This window comes from Globicephala melas, chromosome 8 (assembly GCF_963455315.2).
Source record: "Globicephala melas chromosome 8, mGloMel1.2, whole genome shotgun sequence".
Lineage (NCBI taxonomy): Eukaryota > Metazoa > Chordata > Mammalia > Artiodactyla > Delphinidae > Globicephala > Globicephala melas.
The window spans coordinates 78,245,092-78,266,282 of NC_083321.1; the positions used below are offsets into that span (position 1 = coordinate 78,245,092).

The window sequence follows — 21,191 nt, forward strand, 5'->3', positions numbered from 1 at the left end:
GCAAAATCTACTGAGGTTTAAGGTAACTGTTCAGAGTGTTGGCCCATGAATTCAGGCTTCTTCAACCTTGTGGAAATTCTCTCAAGATGTGCTTTTACAATCATCACAGCGCTGGAGAAGTTTGCACCAGCAATCCAATGATTCCATCTGGAAGTGATATTGGTCACTTCTGGGCACAATCCACTGGCCAGGACTATCCAAATGTGACTGCCTATTCCTTCCTTCCACATCTGCAGAGAATTGAACTGTGGAGCCATGAATTTGACCTTATTTGTGGAACTAAATTATAGCAGTACATAAAACATTACATTCTAAGTCATAAAAATTATGCAGAATGGGGTATAAATAAGATTATACTTCATAACTCTGTATTTTATTTAAATATATGTCTCTTCAGGAAAGCACCTTCCTTGGACTCCTGAAATATATTTTTCTGTTTAACTTTTTAACAGGTGGTCAATTTTTTCTGCAGTTGAACCAGCTATTAGCTTTTTGGAGAGTCAAAATTCTCTTAGTTTTGGTATCAAATTTGTATTGCCTTGTTCCATGGAAGAAATAGAAAAATCCTAGAAATAAAACAAAAGAGACTTATTACCTTATACAAGTGATTTCTAGGTTTAACTTTAATTCTTCAAAAATCCAAGTCATTTGTGAGAATAAATATTTTTGGTATTTTCTGTTCCAAATAACAATACTGATGCTATTCCATGGCAACAAAATAGAGGAAATATGTATATATTCACCTACCGTCTTTCTGGAAAACAGCATCAACTTTGCTGCCAATTCCAGGAAAATCTTCTGCTATCATTTTGGGATAACCTGCATCCATGGATTGTTTATATTCATCATACCTGGTAAAAAAATAATTAGAAGTGTCAGAACTATTTGTTAAATGTGTAGCCTTCACAAAACCATTACAGGGAATTCACCAGCAAGAATGTAATAAGACCTTTTAATTCCATAGGTCATGTGTAAAAATAGGAGGTGGGACGATGTGAGGTAGGATGTTGGGTGGTCTAGAAGATTTATAAGTTCCCTCTGAACTCCAACATCTAATTCTACTTCTCCAGTAGGTGCTATTAATGTCAAATGCAGTGAAAGATAAGTTCCTGTTGGCCACAGCAGCCCTATGAAGATGAATGCCCTCCTTTTCACATCTTCGTTTTCAAATTCAGGTCCACATTCTCCCTGGATCTCTGGGACAGGAATTGCGTGATGATTATTGGTCAACCAACTTGGAAGCTGGACAAGCTACAGCCATTCCCAGAAAAGGCAGCTAGCCAAGGCACTATGAGACTCATTTTTATATATGTTTCAATTTAGTAACTTCTCTCTATGTAGAAAGAATACATACCCTACCATTTTCTGTACCCAGTCTTTACCTCCAGCATTTGTTAGCAACAAAGAAGTACGTTTTCCCAGTATCTTCATCAGAAACAGCAGCGTCGATGTTCTTCACAGTCCTAGGGAAACCAAAGGATCTGTAGATGTACTTGGGGTATCCGTATAACACATCTTGCCCCTTGACAGCCCAGTACTTATTACCTGCAAATCAAGGAACAGGATGAAAACACTTGCCCAGGGCACCAGTAGACAGTAAGTGGATTTCCAGCTAAATGCTTAGTCTCGTGTGCTAGAGGAGTATCCTGACTGCACATTAGAATCATCTAGGGAGATTTTTTTTTTTTAAATACCGTTGTTGGTATCCTACCCCATACCAATTAAATCAGTATTTTTCTTTAATTTCCTAGACAAGTCTAACATGTAGCAAGCTTTGAGAATGACTGGTTTGTGGAGTTGGGGGCTTCCTTCCAAAGCCAGATGTTCAAATGACTACAGAGTTCATCGTGCCACCTCAGTGATAGAAATCTCAGTTCTCCAGGTTGCCCATGGGTTGTGGAAGTTCACACCAAGGGTATTCTAAAGGCCAGAGTGTTGTAATGACTCACAATCTGTAATGACTAGCAACCCAGGGTAGAAATCATTGCACCTGACTACAGTTCCAAGTACTTGAATTTAGGCTGTGTCCAGATTCTGCATATTTAGACTTAGTAAACTCCATGTCATATAAAACTGGTCTTACGTCTTGTAGCCAGGCTTGTACTTTTCGCTCAAGTATCCTTATTTATCTCTCAGGAAAAACCAGTCTGAAACTTTGTGTATCTAAAATCTCATTTAATTTCATTATATAAGGGCTAGAAAGCCCGTTTCAAAGTTTTTTGCCCATCTGAACTGTATTGAGTTCTTTGCCTTGAGTGTGTGACTGGGTCAGGTGTCTTAATGTTTGTCTGCACTATGCCAAACATACATTTGGAGAAATACTGATGTTTGGCATGGTGTCTTCAAAGTCAGGAGCTGATCACTGGAGCATGTTTCATTCTGATAGAATCAAAGAAGTTTACCCCATTCTATTCATGGTAGTTCAGGACTTCTCACACTTTAATGTACGTACGAATTGCCTGGCAATCTTGTTAAACTTCGAGAAGGTCTGGAATAGGATCTGACAATATGGATGAACTTTGTCAGTATTATGGTTAAGTGAGACTCTGAATTTCTAACAGACCCCAGGACAGTGTCAGTGCTGCTGGTCTGAAGACCATACTTTGACATCAAGGATGCAGCACCCCCATCTGGCTGCCCTGTGGGGCCTCCTCTCAGGAGAGTTATTAGTATAAAATAGGCTCTAGGAAACCATCCAACTCAAATGTTTCTGTTCCATCTTCTCAGTTTTACTCCTGAGCACCCCAAGAATGTGGAGAGGGTTTAAAATACATAAACAGTTTTCACAGAAAACAGCTACATAAGTCTACATTCACGAACAGGCCATAAAATATGTATCTCCAGTCATATGCTATTCACTTAAAATTTATTCAGACATGCACCATGCAATTCTTAACTAAAGTGATAGACTCCCATTGATTTGCTAGATTTTCCTAAGTCTATGGAAATAAAGTAGCTAGTAGTCTCATATATCAGCCCAAAAGCAGAAGAAACTTTAATGCATAAAAACTGAAAGATAATTGGAAACATTACCTTTGAAAAACCGAACTTCATCTCTATCGGCAACCTCATAAGCAGCCTGAAGTCCATTTGGCAGATGGGGCCAGAAAACAGAAATGAAATTGAGCTCAGCTTCTGGGTAGAAGGGATTTGTGCGCATGTAGAACCTGATTTGAAAGAAGGAAAAATGTTTTTATCTAATTCATAGCAAGCTCTGGCTGTCATTCAGGTCCTTCTATTGCTGGCACTAGTAGTGTGCTCATAAATGTTTAACATCTGGCTCTCCACGATGGGGCTGGGGAGGAGTCCTGGTTTGTAGCATTTGCTTATTTTCATGGTGGAAATATTACAACCACTGCAAATCAAGAGATTTGCGGTGGTGCACCACTGTATAGCGTTTCCACTCTACGGATACATTAGGCATAAACTGCCTCAGGAACATAAATAAATAGTAAAATGCAGCAAAACAATTACAAAGGGATGAATTCTGATTACTTTTATTACCTTTGGTTTAAATACAATTGTAAGTTGTATAATTTAACTCTAAAGTTAATAATTGAACTTTTAATAATGCTGTTTAACAACCAGCTTGCAAAATTCTCGAAATGTAACAATCATCTTTGGCAAGCACACCAGGGCCTAGGACACGGCACTAACATCCTACATTTAGTGCACACTTTACCTACATCATGCCCTACCTCACAAATATCCTACAAGAGAACATTGCTTTCATCTCACAGATTAGCAATTGAGGTCAGGGAGGCGAAGGGAGGTGTCCAAGGCCATGCAACTGTTAAGAGGCAAAGGTTAACTTTAAACTCAGATCTAGCAGCTACTCCCTTTGTCTTCCTTTGGTTGGTGGTTTACAAAGTTGACTGGGGTAACGACAAAGCATAGACTGTCACATGGGCCGACAGAAGAGTTTTCCCAATTCCAGGCCACAGGGAAGACTCTGGCCTTGGAAGTCAAATCTGACTTCTCGATCCAGTCCTGCCTCTGCCTGGCTGTGAGACCCTGGGCAAATCAGTTACTATTACTGTTTCTAGACTTAACCTTCTGTGGCTTCATGACCTGGTGACATTTAAATGATCTCAGTGTCCTTTCAGTTCTTGCAAATCCTAGACTTTTTCCTGTTCTTTGGAGTCATCCTTCAAATACTTGCTTTGATAAGCACATCCTGCTATATTGACAGCTTTCCTTTAAAACCAAGTCTTTCCTAGCACTCCCCAGCACTGAGCCACACCCTGTATGGTTTATATCCATCCTTATCTTTTATACTCAGAAATAGTAAAGCACAGGATGGGAAGCATTAGGAGCCAATACACTGCTTTCTGGGGTAGATATGATCACAAAGTGGTAAAACAGTTCCAGTGACACTCCAAGAAGAGAGGTGAGGAGAAGGGAGCCTTTTAGAGCATCCTTACTTTCTATGTGTGGCAGACTGTATTATTCAGAAAATGACTGTATTATTATTTTGCCTTGTCCTTTAGGAATCAGAACTGTATGCAGAGCAGGCCTATTCCTTGTGTGTGAGGGGACCTTAGCCTTCCTGAGGCCACACACTGCTGAGGGAGTTCTAGGATCCTCCTCTGAGGAGGGAAGCACATTGTGACTGCCCATATCCCCTGACCCTCAACAGACAGGGTCCTCATGAATTCTCGGGGATTCTCCCTGCAATGGCTCCTATCTTTCTTTGCCCCCTCCCAGGGTAAAGGGGTGGAGACAGAGTCCTATTATGACCACAGGCTTTGGAAGGACTGTCTTTTCCAGGATGATACTTAAAAGGGGTCTACACAATCCTTCTCAGCATGATGGTGCTATGAAAAGGACTGATTTCTCCTAATAAAATACTGACATACTTATCATTCTAAAGAGTGACAAAAATGAGAAGAGGCCTGGAGTAGAGGTCAGAAGACCAATTACCGCTTTGTTGCCAAGAAACTCTGTGCCCTGAAGGATCTCTTTCCTTCTCTCTGCTTTACTTTACTGATGTGTAAAATGGAATTATATTTACTGATTTTCTACTTCAATGGTAATTTTTATGAGAATCAAATGACAGAATACATGCTGGGGAAAAGGTTGTTATAAGTTCATTATGTTGTGCAAGAGCAAGCAATTGTTTACACTCAACTATAATTATAATAATGTATGTAAACAAATGTAAGATAAACAATGTGTGAAGCATAGTAGTGGCCCATATGTACCCATAGCAGTGAGTCCTGTTATTACACATACATAACACAAAGAAGAACTGATGTCTTACCTGTCTTTAAAGAACATCAATTCTCCCCGGATTGTAGTTATAGCATCAAAAGTTAGCTTACTATCACACACTTGTGGGGTTTGCGGGCCAATTGGCTGAGTGGGATTTTGGGAAGGTCCTAAAGGAACAAGAGATCTGGAGTTAGTTCCACCTGGCTTTGGAAAACTACATAACCAATGAAAGCTTCTTAAAGGATAAAGCCAATGGCTGTTCTAATGACCCCTTGTCTATAATGTTTTTTTTTATACTCACCATAGATGGCCTGGATCCCACTGATGTCATCCTGAGATAGCTGAACATCACCACTGAAGATGTAGTTGGGGTACATCAAAGCCCCAATGTCAGTAGAATGAGCAAGTCCAAGGGAATGGCCCAATTCATGAGCTGCCACACGATACAAGTTATAATCTAAAATGGATAATAAACCCATTTGCAATTATTTGAAATATTTTCAGTTTTGAGACATTTAATTAAGAAGTAATCTATAACTCTAAAGGATTAATGTTCTTATTTTCTCAATAGCTTTTTGAAATGTATAAAATAATTTTCTGAAGGTAAGAAGAATGCATTTATTAATAGTGAAGAGACCAGTTAAAGCCTAAACTCTATGATTACAATTAAAAAGCAAATTCAGCCAACCAAGAGTCTAGCACAGATTAGTCAGTCTTGTCAGTGGCTAGATGGCACATATTATTTCACAGAGAAGAAATAGTCTTCTATTAACACATTTTTTTTCCTATTTACAGATTGATACATGTTTAATGCTGGAAATTTTGGAAAATATATACAACCTCTCTTCTCTTGATTTCCACATATCTTACTAACATTATTACACTTTGGTGTCTTCTTCCAATAAAAAAGATTCTATGTAGATGCCCACAAGGAAAACATTAAGATTTTCAACATTTACTTACTAGAAATTTCAGAGTAGCCTATTTGTAGCCAATAAGATGTTCTTACTAACAGAAATAATTCTTCTCTTACATTTTCTAAATGCACCATTAATTTTCTAAGTGGTAGCAGAAAAATGCATACTTTTTTAATGCATTCTTTCAGTTAAGTCAACCAATATTACAATGAACCAAGAAAGTGGGTGGGGGGAGAAGGGTTGAGAGAGGCAAGATGAGCTGACTTACCTCTGAAATTGTTGGTCCACCTTTCATCTTCATCAAAATGGATATCCCCTCCGATATGTGGGCCTGGTTGAAAAGCATGAGCGAGGTTTCCACCTGGTCCATCAAAGGGAGAATTGTCACGATGATCTGCAAGAAACAAAATTCAACAAAAGTTCCTCTTGGTTCTTACTTAGGCTAACCCAGGAGAGTAAGCATTAGCTTTGCTAAGAGGCCAACAGATTTGCAGCAAATGCAATATAGTTTTCATTCTTAAGTCCATAAAATAAACACTTTTCTCAAACAAGGAGATCTAGTTGCAAAGCTGAAGAGATTCAAAGGCAGGGGGAAGTTAAGGTGAGAATACTTTCATGCTACAAGAAGAGCTTACCTCCCCTGACAAAGGATATCATTATGTCTGCTTGACCCTCAGAGACCTTGGTGAAGCTCAAGGGTGACACACTGCTCCAGAGTTGAAAGGCTTTCTCAATGGCATGGTCCACAGCTGCTCTTGACAGATCTGGTGTGTAGTTTTCAATCCTTCAAATGAAATAAAATACAGACACGTCGGATTTCATTTCTGATGGCTCTGATGGGAAATAGCATTCCCACTCTGGTGCTCAGTCTAATTACCTGTAGGTCAGGTGTGTGTCCTCCCACCGCGGGCTCCCCTGAGTAAGAACAAACTGAGCCATGTCAGGCACCCCACATCTGGGCTGCTTCATCACATTCAGGGTTTCAGCATCTGGTTTCCCCGTCACCTTCAGCCCAAAGAACTTTTGCATTTGCTTTAGTTTTTCAACTACTGGGTCATTGTTTCTCTGTCTTTCAACTTGCTTCGCATCACTCTTCAGGTTGTAGTAGTTTTCCAGGTATTTCTGATGAAAGATAAAATTATTGAAACACTGGATGGGAAATCTTTCTAATTTTTCTAAATATTGACAGTATAAAGTTATAGCTGAAACACAGAACTACTTTTAAAATTGTGTTTAGATTGCATGGTCCTTATTATTCTTATTATTGGTGGAAACTGTAATTTTGGAGTAGAAATTTCCCTACCATTAGTTATTATGAAGTCAGAATTATAATTTGTAGAGACAAATTTGCATATTGTTCTTTTAGTTCCCTATCATTTCTAACTGGAAAAGGAGAGTCTATGCATGGATAGATACATTTTTGGGGATAGTGCCCTTTCTGACAAAAATTTATCTTTGTAGGGCATCCATCCTTAAATAAACTCTATTATACTGCTGTTACTCTGTTATACTGTGGGAAAATGTAAATAAAGGCTTTTGCATTTGGGGCATGTGAAATTCAGCATTTACCTGCACTGTCTCCACATCTTGCTCTTGTGTTTCTGAAGTCGCTGCTGGGAAGCTGTGAGACCCCACGCCCCAGAGAAGCAGCAGCAGCAGCAAAGGCAGTCTGGGCATGCTGGCCTCTGTCTTCCTTCTCAGCTTAAGGAATCTGATGGCTCCCACCTCTCTGCTGCTCCAATGTCTCAACTAGGAAGTTCCGTCTATATATATAGGGTTCTGGCACTTCCAGAAAGCCAGAGGCTGTCTGACTCACATTTCATAACATCCTCTTGATTATCAGTGAATAATCTGAGCAATCATCACAAATGGTGACTCCAAGCAGATTATTTGAGATTGTTCGGTGTTGCAAGCTTATGATTAACATTAAACAGAACATGGGGAAAGGAGACACATCCAAAATGTAAACAGTTGTTTTCTTCAATTCATTTCTATCCTGTTTGAGAAAGACGTTATTATATCTGCAGATCACAGAGTACTCCACAGACTTTTTAAAAAATAGACTTTGGTACTTGGTCCTGCTGGTCATAAAGTGCTCTGGGTTATACACACACCTTTCTCCCCAAGCAGAGGACAGAATTGCTGACATCCATGCCCTATGGCTGTTCATCACCTGTACTGACAGGCATTCATTTGGGGGTGGCTCTCCCAGGTTCAGTGGGGTTCCCTTCTACCTTTGCTAAGCTGCCTTGTACACTATTTTCTTAACACCATAGTTTCCCTTAATTTTCATTCAGGCCCAAGATTTGAGAACCTTGGCTTAGAAGGTCCCCGTCCACAGGTGGGGTATGAGGTAACTCCCCACCCTGTGTAGACACTGCCCAGCGGCATCATGGGACAAATAGGATCCTTCTCTGAAACCAGTCAGAATGTAGCAGGTGAGCCAGGGGCTAGCAAAAGACCAAGTATGAGTCTGAGGTCTTATTTTTAATCTTCCCCTCAATGTGAGCACATCTCTGCTCCCTGGGGCTAGGCAGCAATTATTTATTCTTTCATGTATGCATTCATTCATGTATTTATGCATTCATCTATTTCAAAGATCTTATTTAGCATCTTCTGTGCACCAATTATGATGGAATGGGGTTAATTAATAAAGAAACATCTTATGGGACACCTTAAGATGGCTTTAACAGAAGTCTGTATGAAGTTGCACAGATCAGTTTTACTGGAAAGTACTGGGATACGAGAGACTCTGGACCTGGTTTAGCCCTAGTTTTCTGACTTTCATTAATCCTTCTACCTCTGTCATGATTTTTGCCAAATCTTAGTGCCACCTCTAATATCATTTTTGTGTTTTTCTTTAAATTTACTCTAAAAGTTTTGCCTCATTATAAGCTATCATATCCATAAAATCATAGCTTAGTGGGTCATTATTTTTGTCTGCATATTAAAATAAATACATGGCTATGTAATGAAAAATGTATATTCATTCTTCAGGATCCACATTAAAGTGTCTTGGGGCCACCAGTGGTATCTGTTCCACTCTTGGTAAGGCAAGCTGGTCTAAATCTGTAGCTTCCTTTACCCATGCCCCACCCTCCTTCAAAGAAAGAGTTTAAATGTGACATAAAGTTGAGAATCACTTGCCTGTGTTCTTCCACATTAGCACCTGATGGTGTCACCCACCTTCCCCATCATGTCAGGTTTGATTTCTCAGGACTTTTCTCAGTTACCAATTTCTGTTTTCCTCGAGACACTAAGAAATGCATCTTATGCATAAATCTTTCTTCAGTAGTGGTTGAATTGACGTGAAAGAGCTTATTTCCTCTTTAATCTTTAACCACGGGTTCCTCATCTGAGTGGAGTAACATGTGAGTTCATGGAGGTGAGAGGAATTGGAAGAAGCTCTCATGAAGATGAAACCTTCTCTTTCTCACAGGCATTAGATGGAGGGTGGGGACCAAAGAACACTGGCAATTAAAGACACTCCAGCACAGGCAAGGTATATACTGAAAGGAACTCTTTACATTAGAGGTTGAACACAGATTGTGTATTCAGTCAAAGGGTGGTTGACACACTTTGTTAGGGAATCTGTTCAATGTGACGTTGCCCCCAACTCTACTGGGGTCTGGAGAACAAGGGTCACTAGGTTAATGCAAGAGAACAACATTGTGACCATCTGGGATGGGGCCAGAAATTACATAAGCATCACCCTGGAAGAGTCTCATAAACTGTTCAGTCTGGCAGGAGTCTATATCTTATGGTCTAGAAGTTTTCAAACCTTGTAAACTACTGTATCTTTAAACAAAATCTCTTTTGGAAGACCAATTTGTAAACCAGATGATAGGAGAAGTGCTCTAATGAAAGGGGAAATGGGCTGCGAGACCCATCTATATCACTCCCAGTTTGCCCCCATCCCCCTTTCTTTAGCAAAGTCCTCAATTTCTAAGGAACAATGAGGGTTCAGTGCAGTGAATCTCAAAAACCATGGACCTAGTCCAAGACCTTGATTTTCCAGTTGAAACTAAAGGACAGAGTAGTTGCCTACAGATCTGGGATCACACCTCTGCAGGGATGGGAGGATAAGGGTGGGGGAAAAGAGGAGACAGAGCCTGGACTAACACCTTTTTCTCATGGTCTGAGTCCAGAGCTCTCGACTTAAATGCTCTAAGTCTTTTGTTACAACTTCAGATATGCTGACATGGATTGGAAACTGGATACCTAAAATAGCTTTTTGTTAAATTTCTTCCTAAAATAACAAAGAATTTTAAGTTAAGTTTTGTTTAAAGCCTCAAAGATTCACATGGTCCTAAATCTTGAAATTTCAAGTTAGGTATTTATACCAGAACACGTTAACTCCCAGGCTCGTGCTTGTGAGTGATCTATTTGAGAGTGAAAAAGAAAACACAAAAATCTAGAACAAAAAGCTGGTGATTCAATCCTACCAAAATCCTAGTAATGCTTGCACTGAGTATAGTTTCCAAGAAACTCAAAACGTGTTAAAATTGTATTGCTCTTCACATCTGAATGTTTTTTCCTCTGGGAGCTTCTTCTTTCCCCATAATCCCCTTTTGGATGTACTTTTGTGGAAATTATCCTGCTACCCTTTTCCCTCTGGGAGAATGACAGGCTTAAGAGGGCTCTCAGAAGTATGGAGTGTCAACTGACTCCTATTTCCAAACAGGCAAATTATTTCCATGCTGGCTGCTTTGTGGAAAGACTCAAATGTGTTTGTATTTTTCCATATTAAATTCAATCTTGGAATTTCAATTTTGCTTCATATTTTTTATGCTTGGAAATTCAACCCTTTTTAACTTTTTATTTTATGTTGGAATATAGTTGATTAACAGTGTTGTGTTAGTTTCAGGTGTACAGCAAAGTGATTCAGTTTTTAATTTTATAATTCAATTTGATTGTCAGATATTTTTTCTTTCTTTTCTTTTTACTTTTTTTCTTTTTTTTTTTTGGTCCTACAGGTCTTGAAATGGCCTTTAGCCAGAAGCTTTAAATATTTAATGCTGCTTTGTTTTCGGAGTAACATGAGGGAAAGATCTATCCAACCCAATATATTTTCCCTACATATGGCCACATGGTGGCTTTTTGGATAACCACTGTGTGCCAGATGCTTAACAGACACTTTGTGCCTTTGGTTACTTCAGTCCTCGTGGTTACCCTCCAGGTAAAAATGATGGACACAGCAGCACTAAGTCATTTACTGACATGTGTCTGTGAAACTCCAGTCCACCTCCTAGCAGTCTTCATGGTGCTCTTGTGAGGAGACATGACACACACACTCTGGATATAGAAACTTTGCCTCCCTAACAGAGATAATGTTGTGAGATGCTAGGTTGTCTAATATCATGTGATGTCTACAATAATGTCTCTGTGCCACCACCCTTCCCCTCAGAGCTGAAAGTATCTTCCTTTTAAAGCTATCACTCAATAACATTTACTTCTTTACCAAAATTAATAAAATTGTAGCCTATAGTTACTTCCTCAGCATAGTAGGTATTTACAAATGATTGTTGAATGAACGAATAAATAAATGAATGAATGAATAAATAGATACTAAATGATACAAATAAAAGGGCATTTCTTGGAAGGCTCAATTGTCTGCAAAAAGTCTCATACTCATGGTTAGATTTTTATTTATTTCATTCTCCTAAGATTAAAATTATTTAAAATATCATAGGCAAAATCTGGACATATCCATTCAGTGGAGATTTTGAATGAAGCACTGCACATTTAGTTTTGGCTATTTGTATGTCATGCTATAGCCATTTATTCACTGATTATTTTGAGCATTTTAATTTGTTTGCCAATAATACTTCTCCATCTAAATATTTTATTAAACAGTCTGGAAAATGCTCATCAGGAACACATACTTGAGAGTAGCCTACAGACTTTTGCAGCTATAGCACTCCTCTAAGGAAGTTCAAATCAAGTGTCTTGCAGGGGATAAGTACTGCTTGTACCATGGTTCAGCCCAGACATGTTGGAACCATTCTCTCCCAGCACTCAAGTCTGTGATATGGATTTGAGATGTGTGAGGCAGCTCAGGACACCTCTATGAGATTTTGATGATGAGACAATGCCCAGACCATGACTCGCTTGCTTGTTTGGGAGTCTCTGATGTATACACCTTTGCTGCCTTCAGAACTTTTTTCTATTATTATTTTTCTTTTGAAAAAGTAAAATGTTCACTAAGCTCACTAGCTTTTTATTCATTTCTTTTTAATTCTCAACTACTCATGCCCCAATTATAATTTATTGCGATGACAGCTGAGTCAGTCAACACTTATAAGTGCTGAGCAAGAGAAATAGCATTTAACATTTAGTGAGCCCTCAATGACTTCAGTGGTTTACATTACCTACCAAGGCAAATACCAATTATAACACTCAGAACCTGCCATGTTTAAAAATGACTGAAAATGACTTCTGAGCTTCACTTCCCACTCTTCCAAAAAAACTGAATTACATTATTTCTCAAATGTGTCTTGAAATTTGTTCCCCTACCTTGTCATACTTATTCCCCTCTATTTCTACTTAATACAATTCTACCTATTCTTCAAAGTCCAGTTTAAATGTTACTTCATTCACAAAGTTTTCTCTTTCCTTGCTCTGTGAGATAGTTCTACTATGAATTTTCATAGAACATTATACTTCCTTAAAGCACTTTTCATATTTTCCTCACCTTGACTTCACTCTCTTAAAGGAAGGTAATTTGTTGAAAGGAGAGAAGGTGTTTTACCTGTGTTTATGTTCTTGACCTTTTTCCAGGGCTTACTGGATTTACACAAATTTGGTTGATATGGAAAATTGTAGGTTAAATTCAATATAATAGAAAAAGTGGCACATTAACAATTTTTGAGAGTGTTTCTTCTTTCAGAAAGAGTTCTTTTAATTGGCAAACCTAAAAGGAATCAGAGTCACTAAGAGGGCTGAAATGGTTAAACCCAAGGAATCATAATGAACTCTGCAAAATTATAATTATCAGGTTGCTATCGTATACGTGGACAAGAACACATTAGTTAACCATTTCCCTGACTTTTGTATAAAAAATTGAATGCATATAGACTTAATTTACTCCCATTTACTTAACACATATGGTATAGAAGGCATCAGGCTACATGCTAGGAATTGCAAAAAAAATTAGACACCAATTTTGCTCTAGGGGATTAATTCCCTCATGACATAGATGCAGCCTGATATTGTATAAATGATCATTTCTTCAAGTATCTGTTAAAATCTTAGGTGTAATTTGTATTATACCAAGGAACATTTATGTAGGCACATACCTCGACAATTAGTATGGAAGACAAAAGGAAAAATAAGATTAAAATACAAGTATATACTTTCCAGTCAATTTATCCAGAAATTTATTAATGGCTAAAACAAATTAAGTCAAAGTCTCCTTTTGCTACTCATATAAGCATGTCTCTTTTATTTCTGATACCTTTTAGCACTGACAAGAAATCTTGTTGGCATAAGGAACATCCACTGGCCTTATTGGAAATGTGAGTGGAGAGGCACTTAAGGGACCTGTGGTTGGACAGTTGGCTGGAGTATCTTTTTTTTTTTTTTTTTTTTTTTGCGGTACGCGGGCCTCTCACTGTTGTGGCCTCTCCTGTTGCGGAGCACAGGCTCTGGACGCGCAGGCTCAGCGGCCATGGCTCACGGGCCCAGCCACTCCGTGGTATGTGGGATCCTCCTGGACCAGGGCACGAACCCGTGTCCCCTGCATCTGCAGGCGGACTCTCAACCACTGCGCCACCAGGGAAGCCCTGGAGTATCTTTTAATAAGCTCTCTTGGAGGGTCTTCTGCTGAGCCCTGGGAGCTGATGAAAGTGAAGGGCTCTCAAGCCATCCATACACCAAAACATAAGTATGTATTAGTTAGGTTTCATTCATTCATTTATCCATTCATTCATTCTATATTTATTTATTTACCAAATAAATCACATATAACTAGAACATTTTCTGCCGCAGAAAATGCTAAGGAAGAGTTAACTTTATTGTTTTTATTATTATCTGTCCTTCACCAATTAAATTCAATGTAATGTAAAGTACAGAAGTAGCCATAGCCATAGTCTGTCACTTCCAACGAGATTCTGTGGGGGTCTGGGCATGGCATGGATTCTATACAGAAGCTCACAAAAGACAGTGCCCTCCCCTTAGGCACAAGCCGGTTTCTCTCCATGGTATAGGAAAAAGAAACTAGGTTCCCAGGTCACACAGCTTTCAAAAGGAGCAGGAGAATGTGTATGGATAGAACGAATGGGGCATAAGGGATTTTAGAGAAATATTCTTCAAGAATAGGAACCAGAACCCTTTAGAGGGATCTACCCTAAAATCTATACAATGAGGGCATAGGGCTATTTTCTTCCTTGGCCTTGGAGCTCAGCCTGAGGTCATAGAAGCCCCTCAAGTCCCCTAGAGTCCTCTGTTTTTTATCTCTTCTCTGTTCTTTATCTCTCACAGGGCCTTCTGTCAAGGTTGTAAGGACAAATGTATACACATACTATACTGTTTTATGTAAGGGACTTGAGCATCCACAGATTTTAGCATCTGCAGGGAGTCCTGGAACCAATCACCTACAGATACTGAGGGACAACTGTACTCATTTACACTGAGGGATTAGCACAGTCTCTGTATAAAAAGGAACAAGTGTGTACTACATATTTTATATAAATATCCATAAATCTTCATGATTCAATATATGTAAATATCTATAGAACAGTACATACGTAAATATACTTAACACAGTGTCTGCAAAAGAATATGTATATATAGTTCTATAGAGAGTATATGTCACAAGATAGTATATTGAGATGTAAAATTGTGGTTTCTGTTCTATAGTTTCCTCTGACCTTGCCAAGAACTGTGTTCCCTAGTCTCAGATGTGCCTTCAGGACTACAATCAAAAGCTACTTGCTTGAAGGCAACATCTCTTTCCAACCTTGGGAAAACCTAAGATCATTTGAGAAGGTTATGCCAGGTGTCTTCAACTAAGAGGAGAAAGGAAAAAGATTTGAGGGAAGCATGAGAGAGAGGAGCAATTTCTTTAAACTGGAAAGTGGAACATTTGGGCAGTTCCCATCAGGCATAAAAACCCCTGCTCCTTTTCCAGCTCCTTGGAAGCTGCTGGTGTGGTGGTGAGGTGGGCCTAGGGAGTCTGGATCCCTTAGAACTGGATCCTTACACAGTGTAGATGAGGAAAAATTGAAACTCAGACATTATTTTCTCCAAGGCACTGAGAGGTGGCAGAGTGGAGCTTTAAGCTCAGAGCTGTCTGTTAGAAAGTCAGTGCATGGGAAGACCTTCAAGATGGTGGAGGAGTAAGATGTGGCGATTACCTTCCTCCCCACAAATACATCAAAAATACATCTACATGTGGAACAATTCCTATAGAACACCTACTGAAAGCTGGCAGAAGACCTCAGACTTCCCAAAAGGCAAGAAAATACCCATGTACCTGGGTAGAGCAAAAGAGAAAAGAAAAAATACACACAAAAGGATAGGGACAAGACCTGTACCTCTGGGAGGGAGCTGTGAAGGAGGAAAAGTTTTCCACATACTAGGAAGCCCCTTCACTGGTGGAGATGGGAGGTGGGTGGGGGCAAAGCTTCAGAGCCACGGAGGAGAGTGCAGAAACAGGGGTGCAGAGGGCAAAGTGGAGAGATTCCTGCACAGAGGATCAGTGATGACCAGCACTTGCCAGCCTGAGAGGCTTGTCTACTCACCTGCTGGGTTGGATGGGTGTTGGGAGCTGAGGCTCAGGCTTGGGAATTCAGATCCCAAGGAGATGACTGGGGTTGGCAGCATGAAGACAGCCGGAGGGGGCTAGTGCACCACAGCTAGTGGGGAGAGAGTCTGAGAAAAAGTCTGGACCAGCCTAAGAGTCAAGAGACCATTGTTTCAGGATGTGCAAGAAGAGGGGATTCAGAACACGACCTAAATGAGCTACAGAGATGGGCACGAGCTACAGCTATCAGCTTGGACTCCAGAGATAGGCATGAGATGCTAAGGCTGCTGCTGCAGCCACCAAGAAGCCTGTGTGAAAGCACAGGTCACTATCTGCACCCCCCACCCCCCCCCCAGGAACCTGTGCAGCCCACCACTGCCAGGGTCCCATGATCCAGGGACAAGTTCCCCAGGAGAACATGCAGTGCGTTCAGGCTGCTGCAACCTCATGCCAGCCTCTGCCACTGCAGGCTCACCCTGCATTCCAATTATAACTACCGTACCCCTCCCTTCCCCCCAGCATGAGTGCACAAGACCCCCTAATCAGCCGCTGCTTTAATGCCATCCTGTCTTGGTGGGAACAGATGTCTGAGGGAGACCTACAGGCAGAGGTGGGGCCAAAACCAAAGCTAAACCCCAGGAGTTGTGCAAACAAAGAAGAGAAAGGGAAATTTCTCTATGCAGCCTCAGGAGCAGCAGACTAAATCCCCACAATCAACTTGATTAGCCCTGCATTTAAAGAATACCCTGGATAGACAATGAATCACCCCAAAATTGAGGCAGTGGACCTTGGGAGCAACTGAAGACTTGGGATTTGCAGTCTGCAACTGATTTGTTTCTGATTTTTATGTTTATCTTAGTTTAGTGTTTAGCACTTGTTATCACTGGTGAATTTGTTTATTGGTTTGGTTGCTCTCTTCTTTTTATTATTATTTTTTAATAATTTATTTTTAAATTTATTATTCTTTCTTTCTTTCTTTTTTTCCTCCCTTTTCTTCTGAACCATATGCTGACAGGGCCTTAGTGCTCCAGCTGGGTGTCAGGCCTGAGCCTCTGAGGTGGGAGAGCTGAGTTCAGGACATTGGACCACCAGAGAACTCCCAGCACCTTGTAATATCAATTGGTGAGAGCTCTCCAAGAGATCTCTGTTCCAATGCTAATACCCAGCTCCACCCAACGGCCAGCAAGTTCCAGTTCTGGTTGCCCCATGCCAAACAAATAGCTACATAGGAACACAACCTCAACCATTAGCAGAGAGGCTGTCTAAAATCATACTAAGTTCACAGACACCCAAAAACACACCATTGGACAAGGTCCTGCCCACCAGAAAGACAAGACCAGCCCCACACACCAGAAAAAAGGCACCAGTCCCCTCCACCAGGAACTCTACAGAAGCCACTGAACCAACATCACCTGCTGGGGGAAGACACTAAAAGGAGCATGGGCTACAAACCTGCAGCCTGGGAAAAGGAGACCCCAAGCGCAGTAAGCTAAACAAAATGAGAAGACAGAGAAATATGCCACAGATGAAGGAGCAAGGTAAAAACTAACCAGAACAAAAAAATAAAGAGGAAATAGGCAGTGTACATGAAAAATAATTCAGAGTAATGATAGTAAAGATGATCCAAAGTCTTGGATATAGAATGAAATAAACACAAGGAATGTTTAACAAGGACCTAGAAGAACTAAAGAGCAAACAAACAATGATGAACAACACAATAAATTAAATTAAAAATTCTCTAGAAGGAATCAATAGCAGAATAACTGAGGCAGAAGATTGGATAAGTGACCTGAAATATAAAATAGTGGAAATAACTACCACAGAGCACAATAAAGAAAAAAGAATGAAAAGAATTGAGTACAGTCTCAGAGACATCTGGGACAACATTAAACACAGCAACATTCAAATTATAGGGGGCCCAGAAGAAGAAGAGAAAAAAGAAAGGGACAGAAAATATTTGAAGAGATTATACTTGAAAACTTCTCTAATATGAGAAATGAAATAGTCAGTCAAGTCCAGGAAGATGAGAGAGTCCCATACAGGATAAATCCAAGGAGAAACACGCCAAGACACATATTAATCAAACTACCAAAAAATAAATACAAAGAAAAATATAAAAGGAACAAGGGAAAATCAACAAATAACATACAAGGGAATCCACATAAGGTTAACAGCTGATCTTTCAGCAGAAACTCTGCAAACCAGAAGGGAGTGGTGGGACATATATAAAGTGATGAAAGGGAAAAACCTACAACCAAGATTACTCTACCCAGCAAGGGTCTCATTCAGATTCGACGGAGAAACAAAAACCTTTACAGACAAGCAAAAGCTAAGAGAATTCACCACCACTTAAGCAGCTTTACAACAAACGTTAAAGGAACTTCTCTAGGCAGGAAACACAAGAGAAGGAAAAGACCTACAAAAATCAAACCCAAAACAATTAAGAAAATTGTAAGAGGAACATAAATATCAATAATTCCCTTAAATGGAAATGGATTAAATGCCCCAACCAAAAGACATAGACTGGCTGAATGGACACAAAAACAGGACCCGAATATATGTTGTCTATACAAGATGGACTTAAGACCTAGGGACACATACTGGCTGAAAGTTAGGTGACAGAAAAAGATATTCCTTGCAAGTGGAAATCAAAAGAAAGCTGGAGTAGCATTACTCGTATCAGACAAAATTGACTTTAAAATAAAGACTATTACAAGAGACAAAGACGGACACTACTGAATGATCAAGGGATCAATCCAAAAAGAAGATATAACAATTGTAAATATTTATGCACCCAACATAGGAGCATCTCAATACATAAGGCAAATGCTAACGGTCATAAAAAGGGAAATCGACAGTAACAAAATCATTGTAGGGGAATTTAACACCCCACTTTCACCAATGAACAGATCATCCAAAATGAAAATAAATAAGGAAATACAAGCTTTAAATGATACATTAAACATGATGGACTTAATTGATATTTAGAAGACATTCCATCCAAAAAGAACAGAATACACTTTCTTCTCAAGTGTTCATGGAACATTCTCCAGGATAGATCATACCATGGGTCACAAATCAAGCCTTGGTAAGTTTAAGAAAATTGAAATTGTGTCAAGTATCTTTTCCGACCACAATGCCATGAGACTAGATATCAATTACAGGAAAAGATCTGTAAAAAATACAAACATATGGAGGCTAAACAATACACTACTAAATAACCAAGATATCAGTAAAGAAACCAAAGGGGTAATCAAAAATTACCTGGAGGGCTTCCCTGGTGGCACAGTGGTTGAGAGTCCACCTGCCAATGCAGGGGACATGGGTTCGTGACCCGGTCTGGGAAGATCCCACATGCCATGGGTGGCTATGCCCGTGAGCCATGGCCACTGAGCCTGTGCATCCGGAGCCTGTGCTCTGCAATGGGAGAGGCCACAACAGTGAGAGGCCCACGTACTGCAAACAAACAAACAAAAAATTACCCAGAATAAAATGACAATGAATACACGAGGACCCAAAACCTATGGGATGCAGCAAAAGCAGTTCTAAGAGGGAATTTAATAGGAATAAAATCCTCCCTCAAGAAACAAGAAATATCTCAAATAAACAACTTAACATAACAACTAATGCAATTAGAGAAAGAAGAGCAAAAAATCCACAAAGTTAGCAGAGGGAAAGAAGTCATAAAGATCAAATCAGACATAAATGAAAAAGAAATGAAGGAAACAATAGCAAAGATCAATTAAACTAAATGCTGGTTCTTTGAGAAGATAAACAATATTGATAAACCATTAGCCAGACTCATCAAGAAAAAAAGGGAGAAGACTCAAATCAACAGCATTCGAAATGGAAAAAGATAAGTAAAAACTGACACTGCAGAAATACAAAGGATCAGGACTGATTACAACAAGAAACTATATGCCAATAAAATGGACAATCTGGAAGAAATGGACAAAATCTTAGAAATGCACAACCTTCTGAGACTCAACCAGGAAGAAGTAGAAAATATAAACAGACCAATCACAAGCACTGAAACTGAGACTGTGATTAAAAATCTTCCAACAAAAAAAGCCCAGGACCAGATGGCTTCACAGGTGAATTCTATCAAACATTTAGAGAAGAGCTAACACCTATCCTTCTCAAACTCTTCCAAAATATAGCAGAGGGAGGAACACTCCCAAACTCATTCCACGAAGCCATCACTACCCTAATACTGAAACCAGACAAAGATGTCACAAAAAAAGAAAACTACAGGCCAATATCACTGATGAACATAGATGCAAAAATCCTCAACAAAATACTAGCTAACAGAATCCAACTGCACATTAAAAGGATCATACACCATGATCAAGTGAGGTTTATCCCAGGAATTCAATGAATCTTCAATATTTGCAAATCAATCAATGTGATACACCATGATAACAAAGTGAAGGATAAAAACAACATGATCATCTCAAGAGATGCAGAAAAAGTTTTCAACAAAATTCAACACCCATTTATGATAAAAGCTCTCCAGAAAGTAGGCATAGAGGGAACTTACCTTAACATAATAAAGGCCATATATGACAAATCACAGCCAACATCATTTTCAATGGTGAAAAACTGAAGCCATTTCCTATAAGATCAGGAACAAGACGAGGTTGCCCACTCTCACCACAATTATTCAATATAGTTTTGTAAGTTTTAGCCAGCGATCAGAGAAGGAAAAGAAATAAAAGGAATCTAAATCAGAAAAAAAGAATTAAAACTGGCACTTTGCAGATGACATGACACTATACATATAGAATCCTAAAGATGCTACCAGAAAAATATGACAGCTAATCAGTGAATTTGGTAAAGTAGCAGGATACAAAATTAATGCACAGAAATCTCTGGCATTCCTACACACTAATGATGAAAAATCTGAAAGAGAAATTAAGGAAACACTCTCATTTACCATTTCAACAAAAAGAATAAAATACCTAGGAATAAACCTACCTAAGGAGACAAATAACCTGTATGCAGAAAACTATAAGAAACTGATGAAAGAAATTAAAGATGATACAAACGGAGAGATATACCATGTTCACAGATTGGAAGAATCAACATTGTGAAAATGACTATACTACCTAAAGCAATCTACAGATTCAATGCAATCTCTTTCAAACTACCAGTGGCAATTTTCACAGAACTAGAACAAAAAATTTCACAATTTGTGTGGAAACACAAAAGACCCCAAATAGCTGAAGCAATCTTGAGAAGGAAAAATGGAGCTAGAAGAATCAGGCTCCCGTACTTCAGACTATACTACAAAGCTACAGTAATCAAGAGAGTAT

General features: G+C 39.4%; 1 protein-coding gene across 1 annotated transcript; it reads right to left on the reverse strand.

The window, feature by feature from the left end:
* Window positions 1-456: 456 nt before the first annotated feature.
* On the reverse strand, window positions 457-7,808 carry MMP1 (matrix metallopeptidase 1). Its single transcript, XM_030835638.2, has 10 exons — window positions 7,701-7,808; window positions 7,009-7,253; window positions 6,767-6,915; window positions 6,400-6,525; window positions 5,516-5,671; window positions 5,264-5,381; window positions 3,034-3,167; window positions 1,383-1,545; window positions 748-851; window positions 457-566 (listed from the first exon to the last, which is right to left on the reverse strand). The coding sequence occupies exons 1-10, from the start codon at window positions 7,806-7,808 to the stop codon at window positions 457-459; spliced, it is 1,413 nt and encodes a 470-aa protein (XP_030691498.1).
* Between the last annotated feature and the right edge of the window lie 13,383 nt (window positions 7,809-21,191).

Excerpts from the sequence above, each read along its gene's own strand:
- MMP1 (XM_030835638.2), bottom strand. The coding sequence starts at position 7,808 with ATGCCCAGACTGCCTTTGCTGCTGCTGCTGCTTCTCTGGGGCGTGGGG. Across the intron at positions 6,916-7,008 it reads GACACACACCTGACCTACAG|GATTGAAAACTACACACCAG; the intron begins GTAATTAGACTG and ends TTTCATTTGAAG. Across the intron at positions 852-1,382 it reads GTTGCTAACAAATGCTGGAG|GTATGATGAATATAAACAAT; the intron begins GTAAAGACTGGG and ends TTTTTTTACCAG.